At 38.1% G+C, this 18,578-nt stretch overlaps 1 protein-coding gene across 4 annotated transcripts in view; it reads right to left on the reverse strand.

The window, feature by feature from the left end:
- Nucleotides 1-13,510, reverse strand: part of OSMR (oncostatin M receptor) — a 33,924-nt gene extending 20,414 nt beyond the window's left edge. Inside the window, exons 1-5 of one of the 4 annotated variants that reach the window (XM_014256945.2) lie at nucleotides 13,164-13,508; nucleotides 12,675-12,777; nucleotides 10,682-10,790; nucleotides 7,435-7,531; nucleotides 3,018-3,181 (exon numbers count right to left, since the gene is read on the reverse strand). In XM_014256945.2, the coding sequence (XP_014112420.2) occupies nucleotides 3,018-3,181; nucleotides 7,435-7,507 (237 nt within the window). In that variant the 5' untranslated portion in view covers nucleotides 7,508-7,531; nucleotides 10,682-10,790; nucleotides 12,675-12,777; nucleotides 13,164-13,508. Of the gene's footprint in view, nucleotides 1-3,017; nucleotides 3,182-7,434; nucleotides 7,532-10,681; nucleotides 10,791-12,674; nucleotides 12,778-13,163 lie in introns of all 4 variants that reach the window. The other 3 variants (XM_014256948.2, XM_014256944.2, XM_005528032.3) reach the window with 3 other exon arrangements.
- Between the last annotated feature and the right edge of the window lie 5,068 nt (nucleotides 13,511-18,578).

Below are 18,578 nucleotides of genomic sequence, written 5' to 3' on the forward strand. Positions count from 1 at the left end.
CAATGATCTTAAAGAATTTTTGCAACCTATGAGATTCTATCATTCTACATATTTTAGTACTTTTATAGCAACCATTCCAGATTCTCAGCATACAGATCAGTGCTGTTCATATGATTTTGTATCAAAGCCCTGACTCACATTGACCAGTAGAGAACTTCTCTCCAGTACTTCTTTCCATCAGCAACACCTCCACTTTCATATTACCACTGCTCTGAGAAAAAATCTGCCATTAGCTCAAAATTTAATTTCTCAGTTATAGCCCTGAGTGTGAGAAATGGCATTGTAGAGGATTCTCAGGGCCTCACTGAAAGCTTGCATAGTCTTGTACATCTGTATACAATCTCTGAGATAAGGTGTGCTGACTTAGCTAGACCATGGAATAGAGAAGACATTGTTGAGAAAAAGATTGAACTGGAAACAAGTTTCAAATGATGGCCTTGCAAACAGACCAGATATTTTAGAGTACAAGAACTGTGAAAGATGCATTGTAGCAAGACCACATGGGGTAAAATACCAGGTGATTGGTGTTAGAAGTGTTAGCAGCACTGTGTGGCAAAACCTAATAGTCTGAAAAACATTTATAAGGTATTGTAACCAGGAAACAGGTTGTCTTCTGATGAGATGTCATTGAATGCAACATCTTAAAGGTCTCTATGAGACTGATAATGGAATAAAATCTTTTAAAGCTTCTCTCAGCTGCCCCACCTCTATAGAGTTGGGTTCTTCCAACACTGAAGAACGTGGCCACTGCTCAAGAAGTAATGCAGGCTGTTCATTCTTTGGTATGAGCAGACTCACAGAGTTTCCTTATTGGTACACTTACTTCAGAAAAGCACAGAAGCAAATATATTCCTGTACGGTAATGACATCCAAAGTAACTTGTCATGTTTATTATGAATAACAGAACAGACTACATCCCTGGATTTGAAACACTTTTACTTTCCTCCAACAAGTTAATAAGAATTCATTGAAGGACACTTCAAAAAACCCAAAACTTAATTGTATGTAGTTATATGTCCCTAGTTATTGACTTCAGGTGTTGGAATCTGAAATAAAAGCCTCTCTGAGTCCCTCAGACTGAGAAAAGAACAAAAATATATTAAACTTCATAGACATTAAATAAGAGTGTAAGTTTAAGTTTTAAGTAAGTAAAAATACAGTTTAAATGAATTAAGAGTCTGGGTTACCTAGTGAAAAGCCTTAAGGCCTAGTTTAAAGTTTAGTAATGACGCCCTTGACAGATTCAACTTAGTTCCAGACATAATGAAAACATAGCTTGCATTCTTAGAACAGATAGGATTATTCACGTAAACAGATAATACTCAACATGTAGGATTTAGGTAAGGACTGACACACCTTTTGCATGTTAGAATTAAGCTTAGATTGGTGTAGAAAGAATGTTTTAGAATCGTTTTTTTAGCTGATTGGATGATTTACAAATTTAATCCCCTGTATTAAGAAGAGGCGCACACACACATACAGGAAGAGGAAGAACAGTAGTACCAATAACATTACTAGAAGAAGAGCTACTCCAACTGCTTCTGCTGCTTCTGCCCAGATCATCTGGACTTGCCAAGAAGCTGCTGCCGCCCAGACCTCCGGGACCTTATGCCAAAAGATTTTAGCATGGACTTTAATACTTAATACTCTGAACTCTTTACCTTTGAGATGCACCCATACAATAAACACCTTTATAGCAACCAACAGTTGCTCTTTTCTCCCCGAGACCCAGAGACCCCCATGAACAACTCAACATTCAGGGTTAGATCTACTCATTGGGCTAAAAATCCTATCCAGAGTATCAAAGAGGTAAAAATCTTCAGAACTGTGCAGAGCTCATTTGCAGTGAAGAGGTGGCTCCTCAAAATCAGAGACAAAACACCACCAGCTAGGGTGGTCAAAGTAAGCTGTGATTTTTAACAGTGTCTATCTTATTTTATTGATCACTGACTTCAGAAAAATAAGACTTAGTCTGTTTTATGTACTTTCTGGCAAATAGCAACCCTAAATGAGTTAGTGCAGTTTTTCAGTTATACTGTTTTAAACTTTCTTTGGAGACTGTTCCCATACAGAAGTTGCAAACAGAAAAGCACCCAGAACAGACCTAATTTGGGTGATCTGCTCTTCAGAAAATGCTGCTGGTTTAGATGCTAAGGGAAACTATCAGGACAGAGTCCCTGCTAAAAAGACATCACATCTTCCATCATTGTAAATTGTTGGAGTCTGAGATACAGAGTGTATGCCCTTGTTTCTGATACTTAGTTATAGGATTCAAAAAAACACTGAATTTCATATAATATGAAATTCATGAGCATGTTTTCATGGTGATACATGAAAACAAATGTTAAAGTTAGATAGAAAAAGCTAAAAGTGTAAGTGTGTAGATAGAAAGTTTCTTTAATCACTGGGTGAAAAAGTTAGTTTAGAGAACAGGAGACATGATGGAGGATTTAGGGTGTTGTCCCTTGCCCCTTCTTCTTTCTTCTTCATGTTCTTCTCCTAGAGGTTTTTGGGTAATAGTAAGTGATTGGATAGAAGATGCCGCAGTGCATCACAGAGGTGATGGGTCATTGGGTCATTAAGAAAAATAATATACATGTCTATTTTTAATTGGGTAAAAATAGGTATAAAGATAAAAGAACTGCGTAGTTCGGGGGCATTTTGTGGGTCAAACACGAAGTGAGCCACAAGGCCTTGTTTGTACCATCAGAAGAAAGAAATGTGCCAAATTGCAAAAATTAACCTTGTAACCAGCCTGGAGAGACCTGTCAAGTTTTGTAAGGATCCTTCAATAAACACAAGAAACAAGATTCTAACGAGCTCGGGAGTTTTCTTCGAATTATAAGGACTGAGATAAGTGGAATTCCCCACGAGGGAGGATCCCAGAGGAATTCAGCCCAAAGGAGGCTGAAAGACTAGAGAAAAGTTGTATCCACAGAGAATTCAGCCCAAAGGAGGCAAAGAGGAGATAGACATTACATAAATGACTAGTACACTTCTTTTCTAAGTACACTTACTGTCCACACCATTGTAGCTTCATCGAGTCGACGGACTTGTATCTCAAAAGATATTGCCAGCTCAGCATCATGTGCTGACTTGACAACATCCCATTCCACCAACAGCCGCTGAAGATCCAAATCCTTGGAAACGTTAAGGTATGTTACTGGAAACACATTGGATTCTAGGAGCACAAAAAGGGCACAAAAATATTACTGTCTAGCTAAGTTACAAAGCAGTTCTGAAAAAACAGTGGTTAGAAGTAAGATAGGTCCCACAACAGATGACTCTGAAGGAAAAAGCAGAAGTGATAAGTTTCCTGAATCTATACAATACCTCCCCAACATGATATTTGGTATGCTGTTTAATTTCTTTATGCTTTAAATTTACTAGCTGTTTTATCAGAATACAAATCCATTCCTTCATAATCTTCTGGAGGGGAACAACATAATGTATCAAGAGGGACCAAATCCCAAAAAATCTCAAACCCCAGCAAGCCTTCATATCATTAGGGCAGAAACTCTGGGCTCAGTTTTGATCTCTGACTTAATCCAAACTAAATGAGTTAATGCAAAACCAATATTTGAACAGAATAGGTTAAGGGTTTCCCTGCAATAGCTAGCTTAGATGATAGTCTAGTATTAAGCACATTCCTAGTTGCTCTACACAGAGCTTAGGTCATGGCTGTAGATTCTTCTACTGGAGTTAGAAATCTAGTTCTTATGGCACTTGCATCATCCTCCTGGTCTGGATTTAATTCCAGACCATAACATGATAAATTAAAGTTTAAAAGTCAGACTGAAGTCCCTTTTGGTGTTGAGATATAAAAGACCCTGAAAGATTGTTCTGCTGAAAACTAGAAACAACCATGTAAGTGGTTCCTCTTTTAGATGATTCCGTTATGACCCCTCCCTAAAAACCCAAACTGCTGGAAGACATGAAATATAGCACTCACAGATTTGTCATTTCTCTACTTCCTGAAAATTAAACAAACAAACTTTAATCCCCTAAATTTGACCTAGTTGTTATTGAAGCCAGGGAGCTTAACCATCCAAGTAACTAGGCTTTTTCTTTTGCCACGGGTGCTTTCCAATGTGCTTCTGCTTGTTACAAGATCAGAATATTTATCCTAACCAAGACACAGGGAAAAAAGTCACCAAAATAGCTGCACCTTTTAATAAAGCAGAACTCATTCTGTGCATTCCTGCCACATTACAGCCAGAGTCATCAGGGACACGACGGTCTGAGTGACCTCAGCAGCCCCCTCTCACAAAACTGTCACTTCCACTCCAGTCTCCCAGATACACTTCACCCACTGAACTACCTGAGACTTTCACCCTGTATCACTAGCAGAAACACAAGCATTCAGGAGATTTAGACTGAGAATCTACATTTTGATAGATACTTCTGGTAGCCATCACATATCCAAATAATTCTGCAATTTATCCTGCAGTATGTGCATTACCTTAACCTCTGTGCAGCAGTTTTCAGACACAGGGATTTTTACATTAGGAGAAGAGAATGAAAGGCTTAGGAGAAGCAGCAGTTATAACAATCTTTGGTCAATCAAAGGAAGTAAATAAAACTTTATAAGCATATTTGTTAATTATGAGAATACAGACACTGACACAACTTTGTTGTTTATATTAGTCCAGTGTATAATTAAAGAATAAATGGAGAAAATTTTACCATTAGTACAAAGTTATTAAAAACTGCTGGAAGAAAGGATTCTCTTTTAGAAAATCATTCAAAAAAAATCTGTTGGGATATTTTTAATCTATTCCATTCTCAAGACTACTAGAAGTCAGATCAAAATGAAAACCATATGCTTTCCATCTAGAGGAAGCTACTGGTACAGGCATCTTCAGATAAGCTTGAAGAAATCAAGTTTCACTGGTCAAACACATGGTCCTCAGAACAAGGACTATGATAACTTCAAGTGTTTTCAAGAAAGAAATATATGCAACACACCTTCTATAAAGTTTCAAAGTTTACCAGGAAATGATTAACATGTAAATTACATGAAAGCAGAATTGACAACCTTAGTGTCTCTGCAAGGTAAGTGCAAAATGTTTCACATGCAAAAATAAATTTTCCTTATTGGCTATGGTAACGACACGATCCTTAAAAAGTGTATCTGCTGCTTCACAGCTGCTTTTGAAAAACAATGGGCATCAGTTTTATACTGCCATAACAAAACCCAGTACTATGACAATAACTTTCTGAAACTGAATAAACAAAGTGGAAGGCCTTGGGGTAAATTTCACTGAATGATGATGGAGCATCAATTTTAGGTTTTACCGGAAAATAGAAATATTATTAGCTTCACTGCCAACAACTGACTAGGCAAGGAGCCAGAACAACCAAAACAACATAGAGATTCATAAAATTAACTGTGGAAGTGGAGTATTATTTTATTTTGGGAAGATAGGACAAAACACACTTCATTTTCCCACATTTTACAGACTTTCACCATCAAAACAAGCTACACACTGTTAAAATCCTTTATGCTAACAGATTAACTGTAATGTTGTTCATCTCCAGTATGCAATCTCAGCTGCTCATTTTCTGGCCAACCTTACTTGTACATTCATCATCCATTTACCTAAAGCACCATGTAGCAAATCCCTTGGGGAATCTCATTTCACATACACAAGCTGATCTAGAACTCTGGGCCTTGCCATTATTGTTTTTTCTATCTGCACTGCTGAAGCAACAGAGTAAGAGAGGAACTGGGAGAAGGAAAGGGCCCTGCTAGTCTCTCAATGAAATTCAATGGCACAAAATGAGAGTCCAGGGAAAGGAAACAAATACACCTGAAAAAAAGGCCAGGCAGTTGGCAGAAGCCCCTTTCTTTTGCAGGGTGCACCATTAAAAGACATTTCTGCATATCTTCTGTACTTCTCTACCCTCTTTCTGCTCTTTTTTCAGCTGATTCAAATTGCAGATGTCACTATTATGCCTATTGTGTTGATGAGCTTACATCTCCTCCCTGCATCTGTTTTTATTTTTATCCAAATGAAAATATCATCCCTTTCCTCACCATAAATAATATTTCCACCTGCCACACTTTGTTTGATTAAAAAAACAGCAAACGTGTAATTAGTTACTGTTTTTCTCCGTCTGTACTAGTGTCCATCCACTATCTCTCTTCAGCTACATGACATATCACTTCACACCTCACACTACTTTGTTTTCCACAGACTCTGGCGTAAGACAGTCTAGATCATCAGTTGGTGCTTATACACAGTACTAAAAAATAGAAGAAACAATATAGTTAAGGATATATCCAAAATTTTGATGACCAACAAGTTGCAATGTAGGTATTAAATAATTTTATGGCACAATTTTAACATGTGAAAATATTTGCAGCATTCACAGTTACAATATTCTCTCCTAGCAAAATTAAGTGATCAAGGCATCTTAAGACTTGTTTTAGCTTGCAAGCTAACACAAGACCATGTGAATTGTTATGATTAACAACACAGACTAATTTTATTCCTGAAAAATTGCATGTGAAAACAAGTGACCAAGTTACTGTAATGAAGTAACTGTTTGGACTTGCCTGCATTACAAAGTTTTGCCATTCTATGAGCCCTAGTAATAAGTCTCAAAACTGAGGCTTGGGTGAGTGCTGTGCAAACGCTGAATTTCAATGCTGAAGAGAGACAAAATGTAATAGATATATTACCCTTTCAGTATGATAATAAATGTATTTTAAAAAACCCAAACAAGTCTCTTCTTTCTTCACCAAATTAAAAAAAAGGCAAGAAAATCTCCATAGTGCAGACTAGAGTCTGGTAAGGTCTACCTTCTTAGTGGTAGTCATAGAAAGGTCATGTAAAAATTTTCTTTTTCCTTTTAATGGAGACATACCCAAATGCTATTGCTAGCAGCAAGTACACAAGAAGTATTTTTATCTGAAAATACCCTTCTGCAAAGTTATCATTATATTCAACATTTCCCCCTTCAAATATGCATATTTTTGTATTTATATTGGATAAATATGTGAAATGTAAAAAATAAAAATCTGGTCTTGGAATCTTGTGGCAGAATGAGAAAAGAGACAACAGAACTGCTAAAGTTTTCAGAGATGAGACAAAAAAAATAGAAAGGAAAGAAGAAAAAAACCATAAAAGTTGTTAAAAAGGAAACAAATTATTTGAAGATGACAGTACAGATCATAGGAGAAAGAGGAGGAGAAAATAAATAAATACACTTTGGCTTCACATCATTGCAAGTTGTTGATTCAACAGGCAATTTTGTTGGAGGTCACAAAAGGTAATAATGAAATTTGCTCCATCATCTTACCAAAGTGAATAGTTTGATTAAGTGTGTGATATGTTGCTTAATCAGAGATTTACAAATCATAAAGATGAAAGCTTCAGTTGCTGTAGATTGCTTCTAAATAAAAAAATCAAACATTCTGACATTTACCTTGCTGTGAGTATGTAGTGTAGCATGTCCTCAGGGGAAGCAGTAGTGCCAGAATCATGAAGTGATTCATCATTAGTCCACCTTTTCCTGCAAAAGGCTTAATAGCAAAGAAAACATTTTTATTTATTTGTTTCTTTCAGGAGAAATGCAGCATGCCAAACAATAGTCCAGATAATATTACTATATTTAAGAATGAATAAATAAAAATCCAATCATACAGGCTCCAGGAAGCTTAAGAGGAATTCAGGAAGAATGCACAAAGAAAGATAAGGAATGAAAAAAGTAAACCTCTTGTTTTTAGGACCTAGTTACAGCAAAGTAGCACTGTAGTCAAAAAGTTCAGTTGAGTCTAAACAAATCACACAGTATCTTTAATTTTTTATCCACTTATTTCAAATAAATATTGAAGTACAAGTTTGTCCTAATATCTTTTGGCTTTCTCCCTGCACAAGTAAGAAGATATCCATCCTAACAAGGGGAAAAGAGTATTAAAAGTGCAGAACACCTTGTGATTTCTGCTCCACCTACAGCCAGACTGATGAATTCAGCAGAATCCTTTGTCAGCACCCAGGACACTATATATGGAGGGCTTTAGTTAGACTGGAACACACATATAAAATCTTAGCAAGTTCCATTCCCAGACGGACTGTCCGCTCAAGAACCACAGAGCTCTATCTCGTATTCCATCTACAGCTTTGACACTCACACTCTGCCAGGGTGAAACTCTAACCTGCACAGCCCAGTTCTGAAGGACTGATTGTATGTTAGATCTCAGAAGACACGGACAACCTGCAAATTCCCCCATGCAGGAGGCAGAGCTTCAACATCAGGCTGCAGTATGGTTAAAGCTCTCAGGCACAGAGGGTACAAGGAGTAAAAACAACAGGAACAGGATAATGGATACAGCTATCTTTAACGTAAAACTTGTACCTTTTGCATTTCTGAAGCTTTGCAGAATACTGATAGTCTTCTATCACTACTTCCATAACTGACGTTGCTTAGCAGAAGATAACCAAAATGACCTGTCCCCAGTAAAGCTAAGAACAGAAAATCTACAGAGTTTAGAAGGGCCAGCAATTCACTATGGAATTTATTTCTAGCAGAAAACTCCTGATTTAATACCTCAGAGCTCCTGAATCTTAAGTTTAATAAGTTTAATTAGATTTAATAGTTTTGAGAATCTCTGAATTCCTCAGAAGGATAAAAGACTTCAAACTTTTTTTTTAAAATATGCTTCTAAAGCTCTCATGAACACTGTAGAGTAGCCTCACTTGCAGCATTGCAACCCAGGGCTCAATGCACACAAGTGACCTTGCTGCAGTGGGCCCAAACTTCTCCTTGTGAGCTCAAATGCTACACATGGAGGCCCCCATATTTACCAGGTGACTGTTGCCATGCCTATTGCATAAGCTTCTGCAATCTTTACTGCCACTAACAGCCTCAGAAGTATTTATATATAACACTAAGATCACCATGTATGAAGAATCTAAATAATTTTGTGAAGCGAGGCCTAATTTGCATGCAACTATTAGACTATTCCAAAAACTGATTTAGGGAAATCTTTTTTTCCTAGATTTTCCAAGGGTTTTTAAGCACCTAAAAGGGAAAATAATTTTTTATGTATTGTCTGGAATAAACAAGACAATATAGAGAAGAGAGTGGTAAGTAAATAACACAAAAAGAAACTTTTTCAAGGCAGATCATGTTAAAACTTCTGGTAACTCCTTCAGCAGATTATTGTTTCTTGAATTGTATGAAAGTATATTAAGATTCAAAGCCAAATCTTATAAACTCTTTTTTTTCCCCCCCCAGGAAAAACGTGAAACTAAATCTGCTTTCAAAGTCAAAGGACTCAACTCTCTGCTCCAAGACAGTTTAACACAAGGGTGGTCAGTTAGGTTCAGCAGCCTATCTCCTGACTTAATTATGTCAGCATGATGAAAATCTGGCCCTGAAAGACTCCTAATTTTGTAAATATCTTTGGGGTTGGAAACACAGACCTTCCCCATTGGTTATGAATCATTTAAATCCAACATTAAAAACAGTGGGAAGGTACTGTGGAATACTGACATATTAGGCTATTTGTTTAAGTTTCTTCCTATTTGGAAAAAAAATCCCAACTTTTTTTATGCTCTTAAGAACCACTCTCAACTATTGTTATGAAACAAATGTCTAATTTAACTATCTAGCTCCAGTCATTTACACTACCAGTTCACTAATGTCATAGCCTAGATCACTTTTATTGATGAAAAATTCTTATGCTGCTAAAGAATAGTGTAATATAATAAATGATTACCAAAATAAAATTATATTTTGGATAGTGACAATAGTTTTCACTATCCGGTATGTTAGTAATCTAGTTTAATATATGCACAATTGTAGGCAACAAACCGTTTTCATGAGAAAAGTCCTAGAATTCTCTAACAAAAGAGAATATGAAGTAATTTTAAACAGTTCAGGAAAAACTAGTTGAGAAAAAATAAATAGGGTCCTTAATATATGAGTAATATTTTGAACTAAATCCTCTTTATTCAGAAACATCTGCCTATGACTAACAAATTAATCGCACATAATAATTGCCACCAATGAATGTCAAGCAATTATACTGTATTATCAATAATTAAGTACTTTTATAAAATCATAATTTATAAGTCTGTGTCTTAGCTACAGTTTTACAAAATACATTACCAATTTAATTATAAAAAGAAAAAAGGCAAAACCAGCAAAATTACAATAGATTAACATCCTTGCCAAAAGTCAAAAATAGGACAACAAAGGGAATGAAGACATGTAGCCAGAAAAGAGGAGATACTGAGTAGCAAGTTGAAGTCCATCTGGCACAAAATGATCCGTCAGAACTACAGATGTTAGCTGAGTAATAAATCTTTCATTTTTAGTGTACATTCTTATACCCCAAATTCTCTGGGGGAAATAAAGCAGACTTGCTTGGTTTTATCAGCCTTCAGGCTAAAACACTAGTTGTTGGGGTTTTTTTAAAACATAAATTCATAGTCTACTTAAAATTGTCCTGTTGGAAAAATGTAACCTGGGATGTGACAAAACCGATACAAAGGGATTCAGGACTCCTCTGCCTAATTTGAAATTAATCAGCACTTAAATAGAATACAACTATTTTGGAGACATGACAGCAATTGAAATAATATTCAGCAGCAACAGGAATTGTTTAGATTAAACACAATTAAAGAGGAGCCATTAGAGAAGCAGAGACAGCATAGGAGCAAATTACCTTTGAGAAAATGAAATTTCCTTATGGCTGTGAATATTTTAAATAAATATCTCCAGACAGAGTATTTCTCCTTCAGAGCTAAAAGCTGGTTTACATGATCCCTGAAGTCCTGTCCAAGCCAAAGTTTTGTGATGCCATGGATGAAATGAAAAAGAAATTCTCATTATTTACCTAGTAAATGCACCAAAGATTAACATTTCATCAAACCCCCCTTCAAAGTCACTGAAATACCAAAATTCAGTTGGGAGTTGGAGCTAAACAGTGCACATACTGTTGCAGCACCTGGAACACCTGTGTGTGTAAGAAAAGGAAGCTCCTGCTATGAACATCTAGTCAAAGCCTACTGCAGAGTTAATCTGTTTTGTAGCAATCTTCCTAAAGGCACATATTTCAAATCTTACTTAATACGACTTTGTTTTCTCAGTACCCTTTGCTTTGCTTATTTAAAACAGCTGCCAAGCACAAGCCAAATCCTTAAATGAACCTGAGCATGTACACAGGCTGAGAAAAGAAATCTTTCCAGTTCCAGAATATTTAATCTATTTAATGGAGAGTATTAGTTATGTATAATAACTCATAAACACTATGGACTGAACAAATTTTTCTAAACCATATATGGAAGAAGACTGTCAATGAGGCAAATCAAGTAGCAATACATAACACTGTTCATCCTGTGTTGTTATTCTCCCTGCTTCTGAGGGAAGCAAACTGAGGATCAGAATCACAATCCAAGTTTCTACCACAGAACACAAGATTGATAGCATAAGTGACATCTTAGTGCCAAAAATCTAATAAACTATCTACAGCCTACAAAGAGGCATCCCTAAAGAGTTAGCAGAGCACAGGTACACTACTAATCCTCCTGATGTGCTTTTTTTATCTCTTAAATAAAGAGATAATTAGGTAACTGTCAAAAGGAGCTGGAAGGCTCTAGAAGTCAGAGCTGCATGTCAAAGACTTTTGTACAAAGTCAATGATTTGTACAAAGACTACAATATACAGTGTCTCTGCTCTCCTGATTTCTGCAATTCCCAATAGACCCTTTCCCAAACCAACAGTGCAGAGCTGACATACAACTGAGGCAGTTTTCTTTAAACGGGAAGGAGTGTCAAGCCATCAGGAACCTATGGAGTGTTGGTAAAAGAAAACTAATATCTGAGATACCACATTCTTAAGTGGATGAATCTTTCCTCTAGTCCTTGTACTTGCTTTTTTTCCCCAAGCAATTTTAAAGGTGGTTGCAATTACACTTAGTACACAAAATACTTCTGTGTATAAGACACTGAAAACTCCTAATAAGCCTTTGTAATTTAATGGCTGAGCAACAAGTTTAAAAGGCTGCATAAGAAAGAAACACAAAGTAATTTCTATAATTAAGGCTTGATACACATGTAATAATTTGACCACTAAGGGGTAGCTTTATCTCCCGAGTAAAAAAACAGAAAGCTCTTTGATGCATGCTGTTGCTTTACTAAAAAGCTCTGCCAAAATACAAAAACATGTACTTCATGGTCCCACAATGACAAGAATCCAAAGAAAAAAGCAGTTGAAATAGGGGAAAAATGAGATCTAAAACTTAATGAACTTGGTAAAACTACTCTTGTCCCACCAGAAAAGAAACGTCAGCAATTGTAGAGAAGCAATTTTTCCAGCATTATCTACCTGTAACTCTGTTAGGATCTATCTGGTTTGCCCTGCTGGAGTTTTGTCCAGGCATGGAAAACTTAGATTAAAGGAGAGTCAAAAAGGTTATGCCAAAATAATAGTCAAATTCCAAAAAATTCAGGAACCACACTGGAACTTATGTTTTCTTGGTTATGAAAATGGCCCTGAGATCCAGCAACAGATTTCAGCTGCATAAAGGAAAGTGGGAGCAACAAGTTTTCTCTGTGAAATGATGTCAGGTTTAAGGGTCTGGAATCGTATTTCTGAGCAAATAAACACCTTCCTGAAGCAGCGGGCACACGAGATGTTGAAACCAAACCCTAATCACCTCTGGCAGGTGCAGCATCCTCATCCCACGAGGTACCTCATCTAGGTAATTTTTTGCTCAAGTCAAATCAGCAACTTTTATGCTGTAGTTAAGCCATAGCATCCTGAAAGCAGAGGAGACTAGACAGTCATGAAGCGACTCAAATTATCGGTATGCGATGATGCTGGCTGGTTTCCGGAGGACGGAGATGCGGTCCGAGGCGCCGCTCCAGCCTTCCCGTACCGCCGTACCGAGGGGGTGCCCGCAAAACACGGGAGAACGGGCGAGCAAAGGGTGGAGAGTGTATTAGAAGAGCTAAAATTCAAAGTAAAAACTCCACAGCGCGCTTCAAACCAAGCGCCGGAGTGGAGAGGTGGGTGTTCCTCAGCGGGACAGGCAGAGCTCCCCTCAGCGGGGCTGAACGGGACGCTCGCGGAGGACGGAGAGGAGAAGGGGGGGTCACTGAGGGAACGGGGGCAGCCGTGGCAGGGAGACACCGGTATCACTCACCTGCAGCCGCCGGGAGCTCCCTCACGGCCGGGGTTAGCCGGTTCCCCGCACGCCGGGACGCGCTGCCCCCCCGGTCAGTGCCGGGAAGCGGCTCGGCCGCCCCTCCCCGGGCAGGGCGGTGCCTCCTCCTACCTCGAGGAGGAGGGTGAGCTGCTTCTCGGGACTTTCCCCCCGGCTCCGGGAAGCGCGGCCCGTTCCCTTGGCTGCGGTGGCAAGGGCAGAACGCGGGCCCCCTCCTCGAGGCGCCTCAGGGCTTCCGGGTCCGGAGTGGGCCGAGCAGGGACAGGGGGACGGGCAGCGGCAGCCCGAGAGGACCGTGAGGGACAGAGAATGGACACGTTCCTGCGTACTCAGTCCCCAGCGGGCAGGAGTGATGTCCCCAAGCCGCCTTCATCTCTGGCGCCGCGGCCCCAGGGTGCCTGTGTCTCCGGGAGCAGGGACGGTCGCTCTGGCCGCCAAGGCGGGCGGGGTGAGGAGGTGCCCGCGGCGGGGCTCGGGGCCCGGCCCTAACCAGTGCAGTGCGACATTACCGCAGGCAGCTGTCTCAGGAAATCCCTCACAGAAACACCGTCAAGTAAGGCTACGGCTCACAAAGTAAACTCAACACTCCGGAAAAAATCACATAAAACACAAAGGGGGACCAGGAGTTGACCATGTTTCTGTGGTGGATCCCCATATGACAGGCCTCATTCAGAGAGGTACAGATTGCCAAAATGCATTCTGTATGACTTTTCTTTCTGATGTAGCCATGACAGTTTTGTTTAAATTTGTTGCTCATCCCTTCCAGGACATTCATGGTGAAGGTTTTTCCAGTTTGTAGCACTTCTACATAAAAAAGGTCTTCTGTCTCTTTTCTTTTTTTTTTTTCTTTTTTTTTTTTCTCTTTTTTATTTTTAGGTTAAACATAATATACCTATTAAGAAACTTTTCCTTGCTTTCTTCTGGACTGTCTTAAATTCTTGAAGCTTGGTTGTTTTTCATCAGGGGGATGTGATCTGCAAAGTTTTCAGCCTTATAGGCTATCTTATTTTTAAACCTTATGATATATAGTTTGCCATTTTTCTGTACTAGTATAACGTTGCCAGCATTCTTGTGCTTTACTTCAGCACCTTGATCTTCTCTTCTGAACTGCTATCTAGCCAGTTGTTCACTGCCTCATTTTATTTCAGAGATGTCTCATACTTCCCTCTGCCAAGTTACATCCTGTTCCTTAGTCAGGCGTTCCATTTTCTTATGATGCTTTTGCTGTTTTGTCAAGCAAATGATTTCTAGTCAAAGGATAGATTTATTCTTCAGAACTGTGTTCTGAATAATTGAATCTATTTCTTCCACAGAGTTCCTGTGCATGTTTTGTGAGTCATGTAAATGGAACTTTTCACAGACGGTCACTCATTTTTCATTGCCTGCATGTAGTCTGGAGGCACCACAGCTGGACATTTACTGTTGTTTCAGAATTCAGAGCAGTCCACACATGAAAGGTCATCTAACTGCTAAGTTTTACTGAAAATGCAAATCACAGATGTCTGCAGTCAGATGTCAAAATTTTAGCTTTTCTTTTTTTCTTGTTTGTTAACAAGTCTCTATAATATGCTAGTAAGTTATTTCTTCTAATCTTTCCAGACAGTATAATTAGTAAAGCTCTCTGGAAATTTATCGATTGCATATTTGAAACTAGATTTTGAATTATATGCGATACATAATATTTGGGGTAGAAGACCTTTGCACATACTATATTAAAGATAATAGCTCATTTTTGTGCTTTGAACATTCTTATCTGTGTTTGAAAATATTTATTATTTTAATAGTGGAGATACCTTTTAAAATCTATAAATATATTTAAAATTTTCTGAATCATTTCAATCCTGCTGTGGCTCTCTATTGCCTCTTTGTTTGGGTAGCAGAAACAGTCTCTGATGTTACTTTTATTAATTCACATGGTCCATAAGTTCCAGAATGAACATTTATTAACTTGTCCTTTGAATGCTTGCTTATGAACATATGAATTCACGGCTATTTAGAAATAATGTTCAAGGTACTAATTAGAACCAAAAAGACCCTAAAGAGTTATTGAATAATGTCTATAAGGAATTTCATGCCTGGTCAGAAAGTATTTCAAAAAGCAAGTTGTCACGTTCATGATACTTGAGCTGGAAAAACTGAAATACAAAAAGAAGAACAAAGGTAAATCCACAAAACAGCCTGGAAGCTCGATGTGTCAAGTTTAGCATTAGAGAATTTAAAATCCCAAATCAGGTACCAAATTTCTCTATATACACCAGGTTATAGCAATGTAGTTGGGAAAGACCTGAAGGGCATCCAATCCAACCTGGCACCCTCTGTGTCATAAGAAGAGCTCTGAGTTTCACCCCACTTTTCTGGGTATTTTGTTGCCTGTGTATTTATGTATACAAAACCCATCTCTGACCCAACACCTGCAGGACCTTGATCCAGACTGCTGTGAAAATCTGTCATCTGTAGGGAATTTTGAAAGTAGAGCTGTGGACATGACATTGTTGATGTTCAAGGATTTCAGAGGGAAAGTGCCAGCATGAAAAGGTATAGAATCATAAAGGTAAAGATAACCTGGGGGAGCCTGGTCAAGCTTGACAGTCTAGCTGGGGACTAGCTGAGCCCTTGTGTTGTGTTTTAAGTGTTGATATAAGACTGCAAGTTAGAAATGCTGGGATTCCTCTCCAGAGAACTGTGGGAAGTGACCCTTACCCTTTTGACTCATGCCTGCCTGCTCAGCACAGACTTCTTGAATAGCTTAGCATGAGTGGCAAGTATAATAATGCTTGGTCTAGCAGCTCATTAAACTCTAGCTAGCTCCTCTCTGTTAGCCAGTAACTAACTACTTTATTTTCAATTATGTGTATTCTTTTTGCTGTGCCTGGCTAAAATACCTGAACAAACTGACCAAGTGACAAATGCACTCAAATCCTTAACCAAACTAGGGGTAGCTTTTACAGGCTCGGAACAACCTAGGGCATAACCAGCAGAAAAACTTCTGTAGTTCCAGTCTGTTCTATAAAAATACACAGGGGAACAGAGTGACAGAGGTGAGCACTGATGCATATGAACTTGGGTCACTGATCATGTAAATAGCACATGAATAGCAGGTAGCTTTTCTAGGACTCATTTATCAAAGAACAAAGAAAGTTGTGGGTGCAGGGAATCTCACGCATACCCTTCCCATTGTATGTAGTTTGACTACAAGCCAACCACTTTATTTCAGAAATGTCAGCCTAAAGAAGCATTTTTCAAGATGTCTCAGCTAAGCAGCTGGTTGCTGCTTAGGGGGATCTCCCCTTGAGCAAGGACATCTCTTGAGGTTGCTCTTCAAAGCAGAGACACCTCCCACCAAAAGCAGATCCTCATTAGCTGAAAGATACCATGCATAATCTGGTATTATAGTGCGCATAGAGTTTTGTATTGGTAGCTTTGATTTTTGTATTGGCAGCTTTGAATCATTGCTATATCCTTTGTGCAGTAGTACAGTGAACCTTGCCACTGAATTTTGTTGTTAAAAATGCAACTTTTACAATATATTTCAATAAACTCCCTTTTGCTGATACTTTTGGTGGTAGTTCTTTATTTTCCATATTTTAGTGTCAGCTGTTCCTAAAATAAAATATTTCCTCTTTTATATGTCAAGTGTTTGTAGCTTTTTGGCATCAAAAACTAATTTTTCTCTGTTGAGGTCTGTGTTACACAATGTTCTTGTAATGCTACATAACTCACTTGCATAATTTACAAAACCTACCACTGATGTTGGTATATCAATTATTTCTGCCCATTACACAATGCAGTAAATCTGCCCCTTATGAGTAATAAAAAGGTAATTTTCTTATTTTTCCACCCTTCAGGAAGAAAGTAAGCCATTGGAACAATGCTATCTATGTAAACAGGACCATTTCAAAGGAAAACAAAAAAAATCTGCAAACATATGGTACCAAACACAATTCCCTTTGTCAGGCACTGAATCAAAGACTTGAAACAAGAAAAATGGGGTAGTTTAATGTTCCTCATTAACCAATGTAATGAAAGACTTTACTGGGTTGTTTCAAGTAAAGCAGAGATGTTTGTATTTCAAGAGTTTCTGATTCCAGTCAGTTAGTGATCATATACATGAGCTTCTGCAGTTTACTAGAGGTGTTGATTCTCTTATTAACATCTAGTAATTTGTATGAAAAATCTGAAGTTCTTTCGGTTACAAATTAATATTCAAAATAGTGAATATTAAGTCATCTTTAGCCCCAAAGCAGGATGAATCCCACCCACTTCCCTATTCTCAAGTTTTTTTCTTAAAATCTCCCATTCCCAGAAGTTCCACAACCTCTAGCTGGGACCTCACTATCCTTAGTGGTCAAAAGTTCTTTTTTTTAAAAAGGCTTACTAGGTCTTTATACCCACTGCTCTCTGCCTTCAAACTGATAGAGACCAAGCTATTATTTCCTGTGTTGCAGCAGCCTTCGAAGCATTGAAGATTAATAATATAATTTTATATAATTATATAATTTATATAATTATGCCATTATAATCTATAGAATTATAACATTTATATGATAAATAATATAATAATGAGGACCCCCTCAGCCCTTTCTAGGTTAAACAAACTCAGTTCTTTCCATGATTTACAGAATGTTGATTGTGTTCATTGCTATTCACACATCTCTTGAGTCCAGTTTCAAAGAAGAATACAACAGTCCTTTTAAGGAGCCTTATTAACACTATATTTACTCAAAGGTGACACTGCTGTTCCTACCTGTCTCTATGTTTGCTGTTTCCTCAGAAGCAGTTGTTTATTTAAGATCTACCTGTGATGTTCTGTAAGTCGCAGATCATTTTTATCTTGCCAGCTCTTTTCTTTCCTTGTTTAATTATTTCTGCTTAACACTACAACATTGCTCTTTCCCTTTTGACACACCATTACTTTAACTTGTCAAGACGCTTTTGAATCTTAATCCTGCTTGCTGTTATGATTGTGATCCCTCATATCTTCATGTCATTTGAAAATCCTGCACATCTTCTGTTGTATCAGACAGATTTTTAGCTGTGTACAGCCAAGACAGATGCTTTTAACTCCATTATTGTTTCTTTTTAGCTGCAAGCCACTGCTTATTGCTTTCTGCCTGTGCAGTGGCAACTTCCAAAACCAAAGTAAAGCAAACCACTGCTTTCCATAAACAGTATTCCTCATACATGATTTAAATCCTACCCAGGAACAATCTCTGTTTAGTCAGAAGTTGCAGAAATACTCTACACAGTGAAAGAGTTCAGAGAAAAGTTCTTGAGTGAACTGCACGGAACTAAGCAACTTGAGATGTGCATTTTAGTGCATCCAGAATGCTAAGAGGTTTTCATAAATATTCATAGAGTTTGTCTGGGAGTAAGTTTGGTCATCCCACAGCTGCA

Source organism: Pseudopodoces humilis, chromosome 4 (genome assembly GCF_049639895.1).
Source record: "Pseudopodoces humilis isolate 2021_Gansu_Grassland_sample_001 chromosome 4, ASM4963989v1, whole genome shotgun sequence".
Classification (NCBI taxonomy): domain Eukaryota; kingdom Metazoa; phylum Chordata; class Aves; order Passeriformes; family Paridae; genus Pseudopodoces; species Pseudopodoces humilis.